This window comes from Malaya genurostris, chromosome 3, assembly GCF_030247185.1.
Source record: "Malaya genurostris strain Urasoe2022 chromosome 3, Malgen_1.1, whole genome shotgun sequence".
Classification (NCBI taxonomy): Eukaryota; Metazoa; Arthropoda; class Insecta; order Diptera; family Culicidae; genus Malaya; species Malaya genurostris.
Window position 1 is genome coordinate 109698508 of NC_080572.1, and position 19409 is coordinate 109717916.

General features: G+C 39.1%; 1 protein-coding gene and 1 long non-coding RNA gene across 3 annotated transcripts in view; one reads left to right on the forward strand and one right to left on the reverse strand.

Annotated features, from left to right (window-relative positions):
- Window positions 1–682: 682 nt before the first annotated feature.
- Window positions 683–18500, forward strand: LOC131434589 (uncharacterized). The gene is made up of 7 exons (XM_058601436.1): window positions 683–858; window positions 953–1175; window positions 9337–9504; window positions 9575–9823; window positions 9878–10607; window positions 16951–18183; window positions 18245–18500. Exons 1-7 carry the CDS (start codon window positions 753–755, stop codon window positions 18473–18475), a joined length of 2940 nt encoding a protein of 979 aa, XP_058457419.1. The 5' UTR covers window positions 683–752; the 3' UTR covers window positions 18476–18500.
- LOC131434591 (uncharacterized) overlaps window positions 9132–19409 on the reverse strand; it is a 36374-nt gene continuing 26096 nt past the window's right edge. The window contains exons 2-3 of one of the 2 annotated variants that reach the window (XR_009230360.1): window positions 9321–9438; window positions 9132–9263 (exon numbers count right to left, since the gene is read on the reverse strand). This is a non-coding gene — a long non-coding RNA (uncharacterized LOC131434591). Of the gene's footprint in view, window positions 9264–9320; window positions 9464–19409 lie in introns of both variants that reach the window. The other variant, XR_009230361.1, reaches the window with a different exon arrangement.

Below are 19409 nucleotides of genomic sequence, written 5' to 3' on the forward strand. Positions count from 1 at the left end.
GATAGCGTTTAAAATTTTCCCTCAGTTTCCACGAATAAGAACTGTGAATCAAGACTTTCCGGGACTTCAATATCGGATATTGTTGAAACGTTCACTCGGGAAGTCCATAAGTTTTGTAGTGTATCCGAGCATCTTGAACCCGAAGCATACTAAGTCGCGCGCGAATACCACTAAAAACCCGGAACATACATTACTGAAATTTATACTAACAAATATCCTACTTTTATATTTTAAGTGCTATACACAGTATTTCGCAATATAATACATGTTTTCGCCGAGGAATTATGTTAATTATATACAATACACTACTTCTGCACAAGCATAGAAAATTTATTGAATTTCTGCGAAAAAGTATATATATTAAATAAGTTGAGTTTTGGATGTATGTTTTATAGCATGTGTGTATTTTCCCCATCACGTGTGCAACAATGCGAATGTTTGACGAAAACTTATTATTAAACTGAATATTATGAATATCTCCTAATCAATTCAAAAGATCAATCGAATTTGACCTATTTTGTATTCCGAATGAACATTGCAATTTAACCTGTGTCCACGAAGTAAAAAGCCTGTGCGCAGCAAAACATGCAGAAGATAAAGTTCGGCTGATAGTAGCTATCACAAACGTTCACCGCCGCCGTCAGTTATCGATAAAGTAATTCACTCACAGAAATGATGACCGTTGAGCACAGAAGACGGAAGTTCGTGGTTCGTCCAATGTTTTTTAGTTTTTATTTTGCTCTCAAAGTGTGATGAGTGCCCGGTACAAAAGCCTTACAGAATTATTGCAATCGGTTTCAAGGGAAAATGTCGAAACTGTCACCTCGGAGTCCAAGCCGAATAGATATCTGAAAAAGGGTCAGTTTCAAGTGCTAGGATTATTTTCAACGATGATGCCATTAGTGAAGCAGCTAGTGTGAATAATTATACTCATTTGATTATTCATTTGCAGAAAATGAAAAACGGTTTAGCGTTCGGAAGCTGGCGCAACGATTCGAGGCCAGTGCCAGTGAGCATTTCGAACGCACCATCAGTGGACGGTTTTCATCGAAAGGGAAAAAATCGAAAATCTCCAAAGAAAATGAAGAGGCTGACGCGAATCCAGCAGAAAAGTGTTCATCATCAACGACTTGGTATCTGGAGAGCGATAAGATAACCAAAGATAGCGATGAACGGTAAATAGTCAGCAGATTTGTTCGTGACAGGTGGTTTGTTGATAATGACAGTGTTCTACATTACGATGAATATTTTGTTCGAGCAGTTTCTCTATCATGTGAATTGATCATTGAAAGTTATAAGCTATCAGTTTGACAAACCCGTCCAAGTGCATTTCAGTGCCAAAATTCCATAATACTGCAAGTGCGAATATCGGCTTATGGTCGCATCGTACATCGGAAGCCGACTAGATTTTCCCGGTGACTACATTTACTAGCGCAAAGGTTTGTGGGGTTGCGAATTCTTGTTATCTAGACAAACAATAGAAATGGTACAGTAAAAACGATATAACCCTTTATAATAATACGAAACCGCCTCCGCGTAAGTTTTTGTTTGTATCCATGGTGATACTGCGATTATGCTCAAACAAAGTATGTGGTCCACAAATAAATTCGGCATCTTTCTATGGTAATTGGTACATCTCGCAACTCAACAAGTAAGCTATATTTTCTCAATTACTACAGGTAGCTTGTACACTCATGGGAATTGACTTTCAATGTCATCTTCTCTTTCCGATTTAAGTCCACCAAACAGATAAGCCATGTGTCATCCGGCGGAATTATTTTAACCAAGAATTAATCCTTTGGCCTCCTGCTCTATGTCGTAAAAGGCTACTAAAACGGGAGCACACAAGTCAAGGTGTATTACCGTGCCGATGACTGACTGGCTGCATGAACTTGAGTTATGCAGGTGGTGAATTGCGAACCGAACGCCGATACTTTTGCATGTTTACTCGAAAGTGTTCACCAAGCAATAGGTTCGAAAACTAATTCCTCGGTTAATGGGAAGGCGTTCTGTACTCGGTGTTCAGCGAAGCAATCTGTTTCGAACCGTTCGGTTGGCGGACCATCAGCTAGGGTCGCTGCGTTCGATACGATGCTTTGTTTATTTCAATTCTCGTATCCTGGTTTTGAAATTACCAAGGCATGGGTGATCAACACAACAATTTATTTTTTGTTAGATTGATAAATTGATCAATAGCAAATCAAATGGAATTATTTTGGACATTATCTGTGTGCGTAGGGTGGCTCGAGATGGAAAGCAGTGAGTTTTTCATATTTTGCAAGTTTTATGGTCTTTTAATTATAGAATCAATAACAACAAGAATTGAATAACTTGGAACGTTTCCAACGAGCGTGGGGTGGCTCAATATGCCAAACTTTTCGACTATAATTTAGACATTGTCAGTGAGCGTAGAATGGATCCATATGATAAATTGAAAATGTTTTGACTTTTGCAAATCCGATGTTGAATAAATTGTGATTCAAATTGAGTAACTTTGGGCAATTCTAACGAGTATAGTGTGCCTGTATATGGAACATTGAAATTTGTTTGACTAATGTCAACTTTATTAATGAATCAATAGCAGTTTGATTTGAATAATTTTGGACATTTTCAGCGAGCGTAGGGTGGATCAATATGAATATTTGGAAATTTTCCTTAACTTTTAGTAAGTCGATGTATTATTAAATAGTGAAAAAGCTTTAGACATTTTCAGACACCGTAGGTGGTTCTATTTTTAAAATTGTAAAATTTTTGACTAACACGAATTCGGTGACCTGTTGATTGTGGAATTAATAGCGGTTCAAATTGAATAATTTTGCACATTTTCGGCGAGTATATGGTGGGTCAATATGAAAATTCGTAGATAATTTGACTTTTGCATTATAATTTGATAGTTTTGGACATTTTCAGCAATCGTAGAGTGGTTCTATCTGAAAAATAGTTAAGTTTTTGACTAATGTCAATTCGATGCTCTATTGATTGGTGAATCAATAGTAGTTCGAACAAGATAATGTTGCACATTTTTAGCGAGCGTGGGGGGCTCAATATAAAAATTGGAAAATATTTTGACTTCTACCATTTTAATGTTCAATGGAAGAGTGAATAACTCCGCTACCAATGACGGATCTCTATAGTAGCATGTCTGAAAAAACGTGAAACTTTGGAGAACCTGAGGTACAGGTCCAAAGACCTGGTAAAGAAGGATGGTTGTGATGGCTATGATCGTGGTCATCACGTAAAACACAAAGCGAACAGCAAGTGCTGCATCGTGCCAGCATTGGTAAGGTGGCCTACCGAAATTTTAACCAACCACGAAAGGCAGCAGTAGAGCAAACGAATTGATTCAGACCCGGCATCGAAATAAGGACAATGATTGGAAAGTCGGATCTTGGAACGTGAGAACTTTGAATGAACCCGCACGTGTTGGGCTCTTAGCTCGTGAACTGCAGAATGTGGGCGTGAGTGTGGCAACAATTCAAGAAATTGGCTGGCCCAGAACCGGAGAACGTGAATTCCGAGTGGTGGAACCCATCGCCAACACTTCATTCGAGTACCACATCTACTATAGCGGCGGCGATATTTGGCTTCATAGTGATCGGAAAGCAGATGAAACGAGTCATTCGGTGGAAGCCGATAAGCGACCGAATCTGTTTGTTGAGAATCAAGGGCAAATTTTTCAACTACAGCCTGATCAGCATTTATGCGCCAACGAACGACAAACCCGATGTCATGAAGGATGCGTTCTATGAGTGCCTGGACAAGGCCTACGGTGAGTGCCCAAAACAAGACGTAAAGATAGTCATCGGAGATGCAAACGAGCAGATCGGGAAAGAAAACTTATTTCGCCCTGTCATTGGTACGAAAACCCTTCATTCCGTTACCAACGATAATGGTCTGCGGATTGTGACTTTCGATGCTGCTAGGGGGATGGTAATCAGCAGTACCTACTTCGCACGCAAGAATATCCGCAAACACACCTGGCGACACCCGAGTGGTGACACCTGCTCCCAGATAGACCACGTGCTGGTCGACGGTCGACATTTCTCGGAAGTTATTGATGTGAGGTCTTTCAGAGGTCCGAACGTCGACTCAGATCATTATCTTGTTGTTGCAAAAATTCGGGTGCGACTATCCAGCGTCAAAAGTTCAAGAAACAACAATATCCAACGCTTGTCAACTGAAGGGGTAGCTGCAGAGTACCGCCAGAAGTTGAATGAGAGGATAGGAGAAACCAGCGGGTCTAGGAATATCAATAGTTTATGGGAGTCTATTCATGAAACTGTGACTACAACAGCGCAAGATGTGATCGATACCTCTCAGCCACGCCAACGAAATGGCTGGTTCGATGAGGAGTGCCAGCGAGTGACGGATGAGAAAAACGCCGCCAGAAGCCGAATGCTAGTGGCTGGTACCCGTCTCAATAGAGAACGATACAGGGTAGCAAGATCAGAGGAGAAACGAATCCACCGCAGGAAGAAAAGGCAGCACGAAGAGAGTGTGATAGCTGAAGCGTAAGAACGAATGGACCAGAACGATATGCGGAGGTTTTATGCAACTGTCAATGGCGCGCGGCACAAGACTGCGCCAGTGCCCGCCATGTGCAACGACCGCGAGGGAAATTTGCTGACAGATAAGACAATGGTGGCAGCCAGGTGGAAGGAGCACTTCAAAGATTTGTTGAACGGTGCAGATGTAGGCGTATCAAGAAACAGGATAGATGTAGAAGAGGACGGTCGAGCAGTGGAACCACCAACACTGGATGAGATAAGAAGACTCTGATCGAGCTGAAAAACAGTAAGGCTGCTGGGAAGGATGAGATCCCGGGCGAACTTCTCAAACACTGAAGTGAGCAGCTGCACCAATCGATTCACCATATCCTCATAAGAATATGGGAGGATGAATAATTGCTACCGGCTGGTTGGATGGCCGCATATGCCAAGTATACAAGAAAGGGCACAGGCTAGAGTGCGGCAATTACAGAGGGATTACCCTTCTGAATTTGGCGTACAAATTACTGTCGCGCATCCTGTTTAACAGACTGAGACCGCTTGAGGAGTCCTTTGTCGGTGAATACCAATCTGGTTTTCGCGAGGGTCGATCAACGACGGATCAGATGTTTAGCCTGCGGACGATCTTAGATAAGTTCCGGGAGTACAACTTGCAGACTCACCATCTGTTTATTGATTTCAAGGCAGCGTACGACTCAGTAAAAAGAAATGAGCTATGGCACATAATGCTCGAACATGGTTTTCTGGTGAAACTAATTAGGCTGATACGTGCAACGCTGGAAGGGTCAAAATCAAGTGTATGGATCGCAGACGAAGTGTCAACCTCGTTTATGACCTTGGATAGATTAAAGCAGGGTGATGCGCTGTCAAATTTACTGTTTAACATTGCACTTGAAGGTGCGATCAGGAGATCTGTCATGCAGAGGAATGGCACTATCATCACACGGTCGCATATGCTTCTTGGCTTTGCAGATGATATTGATATCATCGGCATCGATCGTAGAGCAGTGGAGGAGGCTGTTAGTCCTTTGAAGAAGGAGACGGCGAGGATAGGCTTGACCATTACGTCTACCAAGACGAAGTATATGGTTGCGAGTAGAGACAAAAGCAGGTCTAATGGTGTTGATGCTGAGGTAGTGATTCGTTTACCTTGGAACACTTGTGACATGTGACAATGATGTTTCCCGTGAAGTGAAAAGACGTATTGCAGCTGCTAATAGGGCTTATTATTAATTACGTAACCAGCTGAGTGTCTTTATAAGACACTGATCCTACCGGTGGCTCTATACAGACACGAAGCGTGGACGTTACGAGAGATAGACCGGAACGCATTCGGAGTTTTTGAGTGCAAAGTGCTGTGGACAATACTCGGTGAGAAACAAGAAAATGGTGTGTGGCGCAGACGCATGAATCACGAGTTGTATCAAGTATATAGAGAAACGAAAATTATTTAAATACGGCAGACTTCAGTGGGCTGGTCACTTAGTGCGAATGCCGGAAGAAAGAATTGCGAAAATAGTATTCAGTAGAGAACCAGGTAGAGGCCGGCGGCTGTATGCAGTGGAAGAGGACCTGGGATCCCTAAACGTTCGGGCGAACTGAAGAACCATAGTCGAAGACCCGCGAAGATGGAGCTCTAAAATACGCCCGGCACTGGCGTGAAGGCACGTTGTAGCCATCCAGGTAGGAAGAGTGAATATGAAATATTGTGAATTGTTCTGACAAATTGGATGCTATATTGATTAATATATCAATAGCAGTGGTGGTGAACTATTGGTTTCTAATATGCATATCGTCGTAGTGCCTGAGATTTCGACTGTAGTTTTTAACGTGCTACTGCTTTGCTCATCAACTGCAATAGATGTTTAGTTTTAATACTGTAGGTAGGCATTTCGTCAAACCATAATTAATAAATATCCATCGAATAGAGCTCAGTTGATCTTCGCCGATGGTCTGCCAACCCAATAGTTCGGAACAAATTCTTTCGCCGAACAGCAAGCAAATATCTCCTTCGCGTAAAACGAAAGAACAGCTTTCGCATATTTTTGCTCAAAAATACTTCTGAACATAGAGCAAGGCAGGTCTACGGCGGATGCCATGAAATCGTTGGTAGTTACCAATCGAAGGTCGCTATTCAACCTAAGCGGCGTGGAATTCGTTACTGCGCTGTAGTAAAGCTTGACGTCAAAAACGCGTCCAATAGTGCTTGTTAGGCGGATATCGCTGACTCCCTCCTTCGACTGGGAGTACCAAAAGGGCTGTACAAGATTCTGGAAAGCTACTTTCAGAACCGGGTATTGCTCTACGAGACCAAGAAAGGCTGACGCAGCACTTCTATCACGGCCGAATTACCACAGCGATCCATCCTGGGCCCGCTCCTGTGGAATATAATGTACGATGGCGTACTGAGGTTAAGGCTCCCCACGAGCGTCAAGATAGTCGGGTTGGCAGATGATATCACGCTAGTAGTCTACGGAGAATCCATCGAAGAGGTCGAACTGAGCGCATCACTGGTTGCGGAAACTGCAACTAACAATCATAAAACAAAGATGATGATGGTAAACAACAGAAAATCAGAGCAAGAGGCGTCGGCACATGCTGGTTATTGCATGATCCCCTCCAAGAGATCACTGAAACAATTGCTTGACAACAAGCACGTGGAACATGCCTGTAAACGTGCTTCAATGACGATTGAGGAATGATGGCCAATAGCTCTAGCAAACGTAGGTTACTGTCAGGAATGGCAGTTTCGATCCTCAGGTACGGCAGCCCGGTATGGGCGTCGGCACTCCGGGTGGAACGCAACGCAAAATTGCTGGAGAGCACGCACAGACTGATGTGGCTTCGTGTGATCAGTGCATACCGTACGGTATCTGGAGACGCAGCCTGCGTGGTGGCGAGCATGATGCCTATTGGATTGCTCATCAAGAAGGACGCGGAGTGCTACGATATGCGTAGGGACAGGAACACCCGTAGGACAGCCAACGCAGCCTCCCTAGTGGCAGAGGAAATGGGACAGCTCAACCAAAGGCAGGTGGACACATCGGCTGATTCCAGGAGTCTCCGGATGGATCGACAGACCCCACGGCGAAGTAAACTTTAGCCTGACGCAGTTCCTCACAGGTCACGGTTGTTTTAGGCTCCACAGGTTCGGCCACGCGACATCTTCTGTTTGCCCTGGCTGCCCAAATGAGCTTGAGACGGCAGAATACGTCCTGTTTGCCTATCCCGCTTTGCGACACAAAGGAATGGTCTACTGGATGTATGTGGCAGAGAAACTACACCAGAGAACCTAGTCCAGAGGATGTACTATTCCCCGATCGCAGAACTCCCACACTCTGTGCGCAAATGCATTTCACCTTGTAAAAAAATCTTATACCCGAACCTGACCCGGACCCGATTAAACAATAAAAAACTTTACCCGTAGCCGACCCAAACCCGAATGAACAATAAAAACTTTACTCGAATAAGAAGTAACAGTTTTTACCCGTGCCCGACCAAAATACGTTGGTACTGGTTCGGGTCGGGTTTCGGGTACAAATACCCGAAATCCGACCATCTCTACTTTCTACTCTACTTTCGCTTGACAAAAGCAATCTTGCTTGGGTGTTTTTCTAGTTATTGAAGGTGCCTTCAAAAATGTGACAGGACAAAAGACATTAAAAAGAAAAATTAAAAAAGAAGAAGAAATATAATTTCCATCAGAAATTATTTGCCTAATCAACTAATTGCATTTTGGAACTTACATTTTCAATCTTTCGAATGCTACATTTTGTTTTCATAATCATTATAAATTTATAAAATAATATTTTATATTTTTATGAGAAAAAATTAAAATATTCTTTGCATGTTTAAACGACAATAGTGACATTAGCAATGCTTAAAGTTAAGCAACCAACTTTTAAAAGTGTGGGTGTCTGGGAGTGTCCTCAAGGTAATTTACTGTAACAACAATCTGAGTTCCTCGGTTCTAAGGATGTTATAACGGATCAAGTTAAAAACTTAAGAATAATTCTTGATTCAAAACTGAATTCATCTGCTCACACTGACTTCAGAATTTAGAGAGCATACATGGCTTTGGGATAATGCAAACGATCTTTTGGAAAGTCAAGAAAACTCAAACCCAGCTGTATTCATTGAATGTATACAACTATGGCTAGACTAATTTCAGCATATGGATATGCATAGGCAGTTATCTTTTCAAAATATTCAGAGATATCTTCTTCTTGTGAAGGAGTGGTTATTTGGATTTCTAGAATGACGACTTGACGACGACAGAGTTTGTTATACGAACGGTTCTATGTTGCTGGTGCTGGTGTCTACTATCATGAAATGAGATTAGATCAGTCGCATTCATTTGTGCACGCTGTACTATGTTCTAAGCAGAAATCTACACGATTATGTATGGTGTACAATCAGCACTTCAGCATAGAATCTGTGATTGACGTGTACCGAAAGCCAGGCAGCTTCAAAAGTACGGAGTTCGAATGATTCACGGTCGAAACTAGTGATCGCACGTAGAACGTAAATCAGCAAACATAACATACTTAAGGGGGAATTAGGTTCATTCGCACGAAAAACGGTATGCTTTTGCGAGTTTTTGTAACGACACAGTCAAAATTTTTTTTATTATCATCAATGACACATAGAAGCATAACATTCGAAGATTATTTTGTAAAACTTTCACGAAAGGTAGCCATTATTCGTATGCGTAACTAGATTTGCGGTGCCTCTCAAAACTGAGTGCTGGATCATCTGAAATCAAAACATTAAAATTACATATCAGAAGCCTAAATTTTACATTAACATTACCTTTTGACGTTTACAGTGAAATCGTCCTACAATCACACAGGCTGGAACTGCAACTCGAAACTGAGGACGATCTGTTCGGCCGGATATCTCTCCCTGATTCTGCGGACCTATGTGAGAGCTATAACGAGTTTATATACCTTGGGCTGACAAAACAAAATGCAGATTATTTAAACAGTTACGACTCGTAAGTTTCTTTATCAAAACCACAGAAACACTATTTCAGTAAAAAAATATGTTTGAATTACTATACTCAGCGACTTTGAAGAAACGGATAGCAGTGACAACCACGTTGAAACTAGTAACACCTTACTGGCACTGAAATATCCAGGAGATTACATTCACTATCTGATCTTTGGCTATTATCAGTCATTGCCTACGGAAAGCTATGATATTTCATTACACAATGAGAATGACGACGGTGAATTGGAAAATTATAAAGAATCGGAAAGGAATGACGTCATCAGCTCAACGGTCCTGCCAACTGTTATTGGTGAAAAAAATCCGTAGGTTTGATTTTCGCTTATTTCCTATATGTGCTCTATTGACTATTTTTGCAGTAAATTGACGTACTTGATAGAAGAGTTACTCGATACGGAACGTAATTACATCAACACCCTGGAAAAAGGTATCTCCACGTACATCAAAGGCGTATTCTATAGGGTTCCCATCCCTACGGATCTAGTCAACATGAAATACCATCTGTTTGGGAACATCGAATACATCCATCAATTTCACAAATCGATTCTGTTACCTAAACTAGTCGGCTGTGGTAAGGATGTCAGTAAAATTGCGGATGTTTTCATCAAGTACTTGGAAAATGACTCATTCTACGGCTACGTGCTCTACTCCCTTTACCATCCAAAATCCCAGCGACTGTGTGAACAGTTTGCTCGTTTTTTCGAGGATCACCAAAACTACAGCGGTGACAAGCTAGGGGTTAAAAGTTTTATCCTGCAACCCATTCAACGACTTCCTCGCTACCTTCTACTGCTGAACAATCTTGGAAAGGCTCTTCGACCAAACGAACCATCTTCGGATGACGATTGTATTGTAATACAGTATCAGCGGGTGCGAAAGGCGGAAAGTGAACTACAAAATTTTATTAACACTATGAACGATTCTATGGAAGTTAACGAAATCGAAGAATGTGAGAACACCGAAGAAGATGAGATCGAGATGGGATTCGGTGTACCGAAACCGATAACAGTGCTGCGGGAACAAAACAGTGAAAACCAAATACTCTTTCTGTATCCCAAGGATCATGAGAACCCAGAGCGGAGTAGACCGGTAAGTAGTAGAGCAGTTCTAGCAATGGGTAGCAAATCATGGAAATACTCCGATCGTGATGAACTTTGTACAAGGTTTGAGTAAGACAAGTCATTTATTTTGCATGAACTTTTTTCGAATCGTTTGAACTACAAAACTTTCAATTTTCCCCCTTATGATGTTGTTGAAAATTTTAGCATATGTTTACAGTCCCCCTGAGATTTTAATGACTCTTGCTGAACAATTAGATTTTGTCACGAAATTCCACAAAGCACGCTTGTTTTTCTAAAATTGATCTGAGCTTTCTTTTGAAAAGGGTCATACTTTTTGAAATATTTTTTTCAAATAGTTATTGCTGAAAATGACAAATCCAGCAACAAAATTTTGAAGTTGTGATTTTCACAAAATCAGTCAAATTTTTGAATAAAAATTACGGAAGGGGGGGGGAGGTGTGAGTCAAAGCAAGGACATTTTGGTTTAATGATTACTTAAACTATTTTAAGGAGAAAATTATTGCGTAAAAAAACTTGCGTTGTCTTTAGTAACTAATAGCCCGACTGAAAACTATTTTTATCTTAAATATTCGTTACGATTAGCAATTACTCAGAACGATCTAAAAACGTTTACAAAACCGCATTTGGTTTGAACAAAAAAAAATTATTTTATGTCATTCGAAAATCTCAAAATGGGCGAAAATGGCCAGCCACATTGTGACGCAGGAAACAATCGAACATGACCATATATTACGTGTGAATGAATGTTTTGGCCTTATTGATATCTTACAACTGTTACGCACATGAAAAATATCATTGCATAATAAAATTCTTGATTTTTTAAAAAGAAATATGAAAAACCTGTTTTAATCCACCTAGTAGCCTTTCTCATATAACTCATATTTTCATTAACATTGCTAAGGGATTCTTCAAAAAACTTTTCTTTATATATTGAATAAAAACAAAAAAAAATGTTTGGGCATACTTTAGCATAACCGTTTTAACAGTTTTGACCCAAGTTAATACTAATTCTTCTTTTTTTTTTGTATTTATGCTCTAAATGACGATTTACAATTTTGAACACACTTCACTCTGTTATTCCGGAACCAGAAGTCAGATCCTAACAAAAGTCAAAAACAGTATTGCCTTTCTCTATAGAAAGGTATTAGAATTGCTGGAAAAACCGATTTTCGAACGGAGCCTCGGAGACCCATAGTGTTATATACCATTCGACTCAGTTCGACGAGATCGGAAAATGCCTGTGTGTGTATGTATGTGTATGTGCACTTTTAATGGTATAAGTGACGTAACCGACAAAACACGTTGTTTTATATCGCTTTAATGTATATAAGGGTGCCAATATTTTGGATCACCTCTAATTTCATTACGCGCTATTGCTCAAAAGTTGAAACACCTCGAAAAAAGTTCCCATGCAAAATTTGAGCTAAATCGGACATAGGTAAGGGATGCTACTCGGCGGTTAAGGTTTGAAAATGCTCGATCTTGAAATATTATCATAGGGCGGAGTACAGTTACCGAAATAAAATTTTTTTTATCAAAAGTCCCAGAAAGTCAATTTTTTCAAAAAAAATTTTTTTTGAGATGACACTAAATCTTGACGTTTCATGCAATTCTAAGACTTTTGGTATTAAAAAAAATTTTCGGAAGTCAGATCTGGATAAAATGCCACATAAAGTTATGAAAACATAATACTTTTCAGTTAAATCTGAATTTGCAAAAATCGACCATGCCGTTTTAGCGAAATTGGAGTATTCCGAACACTTTCCCTGTACTTCCGGAACCAAGAACTATGATCCGGTATACCAAAAATTAACGTATTTTATCATCAACTATCTATACCTGAATAATTGAAGAATTATACTGCTATTTGATTGTACTTGGCTTGATTTTTTCCGTGTCATGTATGAAAACACGCTCCAGGAAATGTAAATTTAATACTTATCCACCTGCAATTCCGGAACCGAAAGTCGTATCCGGATGAAATTCGGTAGGGTTATATGAAGTTATAAGACCTTTCATTTGAAAAAAATATGCGATTTGCATTTCTCATATAGGAAGGATATGTAATTGCTATGGAAACCGATTTTTGAGTTGGGGTCGGTACGGTCGGATGTCATATACCATGCGAATGAGTTCGTCGAGATCGTAAAATGTCTGCATGTGTAAGTGTGTGTGAACATAAAAACGTGATTTTCTCGTAGAAGTGTTATATTATTAAATTATGCGCAATAAATATCCCATTTAAATAATGAAAATAATCATTGAACAAAAATGTCCCCGCTTATGCCCACCCTTCTCCAATGAATTCATATAACAAAACTTATCCTCTATTAGTGTGATAATGCCTTTTTCTTTCATCAAATCAAATTTTTTACATGAATTTATTCAGATTGAATCAAATGTTCACAAAATGCTTCAGCGTTTATGTCACATATTCGGAAACATTTCGCAGACCAAGCGTAACAGCAATAATTCAATTTGAATCTGAAATAATTATACGGAGAGAAAATAATATTTTGTCTATTACGTTCCTTGTACGATTAAACATCTGAAACACAGCCCAATTTTAGTCTAGAACCAGCCTAAAATTATTGATATCGGTTATTTCATACACAAAAAAAAATGTGCAAACATAAGTTTTGACGTTTACGTCACTTACGCCGCTATATCACTTTTGATTTGAAATGGTATGGTAAACCCTTTTCAAATTCTATAGAGGTTTTCGTTATTTCTGCGATGTGCTCTTTAAACCGGATTTCCAAATTCCTCTTCGTCTGTTCAATATATTTTTTCTCGCAATGAAAGCACCAAATTTAATATAATCCGGATTTTCTCAAATTCTCAAATGATTTTTGTAGATTCTAGTACAGTTTTCAATTGACAGTTCATACTACTGAAAACCAAATCCAAACCAAACTTTTTCAGTTTGGTTTTAAGCGGACGTGTAACACTACTGAAATTCTCTTTAAATTTTCTGTTGGTTTAATCAATGTTTTCAGTGTGAAAATTATATCAAGAAACCTGTTTAATCCACCTAGTGGGGTAATGATGCCTTTCTCATATTTAATACTGTGGTATTCTGTTCAAAATGTTTCTCTTCGATTTTTGAAAGAAACCAAGGGATTGTTTGTGCATTAACTAGTATAACATTCAGAGTGTAACAGTGTTTTGCTCGCTACGACGATTCAAATTTTTGTTGTATCCGAAAATATGCAGTAAGTTTAGAAATTTTTTTACGGTTTTTGTTTCGACTGTTTAAGGGGCATGATTTTATAGACAAAAACCTTTAAACGTGTTCTTCTCGAAAGCAGGTTTTGAAAGTCCGTGTCCATCGTCATTCAAAAACTACTGCACCAATTGTTTTCAAATTTGGCACACACTTTCTACATATAAAAACCCAGACCCCAACGTTTTCCTTTTCGGTGTTTGTTACTTTAGGGAGGTTTAAAAGCCACAGCGGATTTTTTCGTGAAAAATCGTAGTTTTCACTTTGCGTTATCAAAAATAATGCTTTTCATCATGCAAAACATTTGAATTTATTTTTTTGAGAGATAATTCTGGGAAAAAATCGCAAAAATTATTAATTTTTACATCGTTTAGACCCTACCACCAACCCCAACTTGGTGCACATATTTTGATTTTTTTTTAACTTTCTGAATTTTGTTTGGATGTGATTTCCGGCTTCGGAGTTACGTGATTAAATTTGCAAAAAAAATTCAAAATATGTGTACCATTTTTCCTAATCGATTGCGTAACCGATTTTTACAAACTTAGATTCCAATAAATGGTCTTACGGTCCTTCTCAAAATTTCCGAATCGTATCTGGATCCGGATTTTTGTACCAGAATCATAAGGTGATTAATATAAAAATTCCAATTTCATTACGATGTCCGATTTCAATAAGACTCTAATGAGTTGTCTTCCATATAAAACTTTTGAAACGGTTTCGGAGATATAGGGTGAAGTGTGTAAAACTTTTATGCCAACTTTTATTTACATAGAGAAGCGAAACAAAAAAAAAGGAAAAAAATCTAAACTGACCTCAAAACTACTCCATTCAATAGTCATTATCAGTAAACGTTCAACTAAACCGATTCCGGTAATTCTTTCAAAAATCAACGAAAATTATTATGAACAATGCCACAGTATTATATATGATAGTAAGTTTGATATGAGAAAGGCACAATTACACCACTAGATAAATTAAAAGAGGTTTTAGATAACTAAGAAAATAATCATCAAATCCAAAAACAAAAACAATAACGATATACCTGGAAGACCTAGTTTGGTACAGCCTTCTCTGAGATTCACTTTTGCACACACATGCAAAGAAGTCTGCCAAAATTTAAGGGAATGCTATATCTATCTTTTTATATTTATGAAAAAAGGTAAAAAGAGGAAAGGCTCAGCAATGAAGAAATGTTTGGCTTTTTATTTCTTTGTGTATTTAAGTACTCACTTGATTTTCTACTACTTTTTCTTGGATAATATTTCTTCACAATAAATACTTTTCAGGTTACAACGATTTTGAGATCACTATTCTTTACGCTTCGTCTTCGACTCATCAGTGCAAAGCAGTTCAACTTGAACTGCTTAGTGCTAAAACTTTGACAGTTCAATTTGAATCGCTAAGCAGACGTAAAGTTAACGCTATTTGCGAAACACTTTTTGCCTTTCTCTATAGAAAGGTATTAGAATTGCTGGAAAATTCGACTTTCGAACGGAGCCTCGGAGACCCATAGTCGAATGGTATACAACCCATTCGACTCAGTTCGACGAGATCGGAAAATGTCTGTGTGTGTATGTGTGTGCACTTTTCGAAGATATTTGAAGGCGCATTTTCTCAGAGATGGCTGAACCGATTTTAACAAACTTGGGCTCGTTTGAAAGCTACTGTCGGACCATTGATCAAGTTCGAATATCAAATGGTTGTGACTTTTGTTTCCAGATATATGATGGTATATGTGACGTAACCGACAAAACACGTTGATTTTTACCGCTCTTATATATAAGGGTGCCAAAATTTTGGGATAACCTCGAATTTCGTAAAGCGCTAGTGCTCAAAAGTTTAAGCACCTCGAAAAATGTTCTCATGTAAAATTTGAGCTAAATCAGACATGCGTAAGGGGTGCTGCCCGGCGGTTAGGGTTTGAAAATTTTCGATCTTGAAAAAGCACCATAGGGGGGAGTACATGAAATTTCCAAAATCGAAATTTTTTTTTGGTGCCGAAACTCTTAAAACTGCATGAAACGTCGAGATTTAGTGTCATCTCAAAAACAAAATTTTTTGAAAAAATCAACTTTCTGGGACTTTGATTTTGGGAATTTTGATATTTTTTCTAAGTCCCAAAAAGTCGTTTTTTTTTTTCAAATTAAAATTTTTTTTCGAGACGACTCTATACCTCGACGTTTCATGCAATTCTAAGCCTTTTGGCGTAAAAAAAATTTAGATTTCGGAAATGTCCCTCCTCATGGTGATTTTTCAAGATCTTTGAAAATTCCACTAAGTGGACTAAGAAGGGTTTTTTAGATTAGCATCACTCTTCTCATACAAATAGGCAACGCAAATGTCAAGCACTAGTTTAAAAAAATGATGCTGACTGTGTGACATAAACACTGAAGCATGCTTTTGTGAACTACCCGAATCAATCTGAATCAATTGGTGTCAAAATTAGTATCCGAAATTATTTAAAAAAAAATATGAAATATATTTTCATGAGACTGTTATGAAAGAAGAGAAAGGCATTATCACACCACTAGGTGGATTAAAAAGGGTTTTTTTTATATTGCGCCGAACCGCAATGTATTTTCTGACGTCCCGAAGGAAACGAATAGGTGACAGAACTGGTCGACCACAGATTTTGGTTATTTGGGGGTTTGACTAAAAGCCGTTTTGTGCTTTGGGCCCATAACCGATTTCACTATTCTTTAGGTTTCGTCTTCGACTCGCCAGTGCAGAGCAGTTCAAATTGAACTGCTTAGTGCAAAAACTTAGACAGTTCAATTTTATAGTTTTCTATACTGAAGACGTGTACAATTCTAAAACTACACCTTGTTCTAGGATACAAAGTTTAAAGCACTAAATCTGCTACCAATCTGCTATATAGATTACAATATCATATGGGGAAAGAATAGGTACTACAACACGAAATGGAGACTAGTTATTCATGCAACGAATTTCTGAACGAAATATGTTTCCATCGCAATTAGTATATCTGTTCTAAGATGTTAGATGAGTTGGGCTTAAAATTCAAAATATTTGCACATTTTTTATTGGCTCCGAGCAGCAGAGCTTCCCTTAAAGCTAAACCAATTGTGACCAATGTTGTTAATTGAAATGCATTTTTCAGATCAACCTGCTACACCAAGGAAAGTTCAAAAAAGTATTTCCAGTATTCTTGCATGACATTCGGTTAGGACGTCAATACCCAGGCAAACTGTTCATTTTCGAGCGAAGCATTATTTACACAGAACAGCTAAAACTCCATCTGCTCAGTTATCGAGGTCATTTCGACCAGCAGGAAGTCAGTTACGATTTCAGTAATCAACAAATACTGAAAATCATATCGGAGAAAGATAATCGTCATACAGTCAACGTCAAGGTCGACATTCAAAATCCCGGCGCTACTAATTTGGCTGTGATAGTTGACCTTCTGCAATCAATGATAGTAAGGCATCGGAAGAAGGAAGGCTTTATTATTGAAAGCACCGAACTAACGATTATTAGAAACACCATGTTGAATCGTTTCAGCAGCAACCGAAGTAGTATGTCAAGTTTGACAAGCAGTTGCAGCTATTACAACACCTATGGGCCGGAGAGTATTCCGGAGGATTCAGTGTATCAGCAAGTGGAATGCAATGAAAATGCTTCATCAGTCGAACATATTCTAAGTTTTCACCATTATTACCAGAAAGCTTTGAAAGATAATGTTGAATTTTATATATGCTGCCTTCCGAGTGATGTGCGACAGCAACTGACGGGTCTTAACGAGATTATTCTTGAAATGCTCAAAATTCAAAACTGCTTGAATTATCGTTTGTTCGAAGATGACCACGACGAAGACCTGGCTTCCAGATCGGAAATAAACATCCTCTGTGATATCTTCCATGACAGTCTCAAGCAATCGGATTTTGAAATTTTCCTCCGATATGTCGAGAAATCAAAAGGCGCCGAAGCTATTTTGATGAGCTTTGAACAGTACTTCACAGGACAACCGAGGGAAAATGATACGATCTGTTTGTCGATCGATGCGTTTCTGTTTCTACCCGTGGAATATGTGAACCGATGCTACGAGTTCTTCGATGCGGTTTGGAACGATGTGAATGGCATCGATGAAGAAGTGACTCTCAGGAATACGGTGCTACATTACAAGATCAAGTTTATTCACAGCCAGCTCTCTTTGCTACGACAGCGAGTCAATGAAAATTATTACATCCGACAGCTGATCATGGACACTGAGTTCTTGAACGAAATCGGACTGGTACAATACTCCGAAACGGTGAAACTGGAAGGTTCCTACTCGAGTTATCGATTATTTCTAATGAAAACAGGTTTGCTTTGCATGAAAATCAAAGCTGAAAAGGTAACAATCGTGATCCTGTATTGTTAGAAGATAATCCACACCCAAAACGTTTCTCTTTCAGAATAATCAGCCGGAAAGCTACAGCAGTGTAACATTCTACTGCCCCTACACCAAAACAACGGCGAGAAATAGTCTCCGAAGCTCCACGAGATGGTCAGTTTACTTGGATGGTCGCAAAACAACGTTGAATTTCGGAAACAAGCAGGCACGGCATTTAGTAAATAGTCGGTACATCACACTGGCGGGGCAAATGCGCGTGAAAAAACGATCGTTCTTCAAATCTTCCGACTGATAAAAATAAATGTGATAAAATTCTAGTTATTTATTATACTTTGAAACACGTTTTCCAGGCTACATGAACAGTCCTTGGAACTCGACCTTATTCGTTTTTGAACGCCGCAAAACCAAGGGACACATCACTCTGTCACTTACAAGCCAGTTGTCATATGTTCGAGCCCCGACCTGGAAGGATACAAAGTGTCAGTAGGATTGTAGTATTAGCCACGCAATGATTCTGTATGCTAAGAATCGTCTGCGAAGTCTGTTGAAACACAAGGCCACAGACTTCGCATTTCGGGACTAGAAAAGTTATGTACGTCAAAATTAGTTTAATACTTTCTTCAGCGGAATGTTCACACGTTCCACCCGTCAAAACGTTCCCTGACGGTGACGTTACGTGTGAATGTTTCCATAAGAATGCATATAGCTAATTTTTACGATGACGGCAGATGACGGACCATCTGAATCGTGCTTCAAGGAGGGATTGTGTGAGATTGGCAAGGAAAAGCAAGTTTAGGCGTGATTGTTCATTTTTTCTAAGGGTGAAGAATTATACAAGTTTAGGGGAGATCATGCGGGAATAGGTGGGAATATTTCGGATTATTTGAGTTTATTTGTCTGATTTTCCAGCGTTTCCTCTACATTTCCAATAGATGACTGTTATGATCGATCATATTTCGTAAATCATTGATCAAACAATTCATGCTCGTTGTTGAGAAAATCCAATATTATGCCATTTCGTCAGTGCAGTGCTTCCAGTTTGTTGACGGATATTAATGCGTTTGGAAAGATGGTATTATTATCAAGTCAGGTGTACACCCCACAATTGTCAAAATGACATTTCGCATGAAACAAGATTTGTTCTATGCGTGCAGCTGTGAGGTGGTGTTAAAAATAAAAGCGTTAAAAAAACAAAAGACAGCAATTTAGGGGACGGATATAGGGAC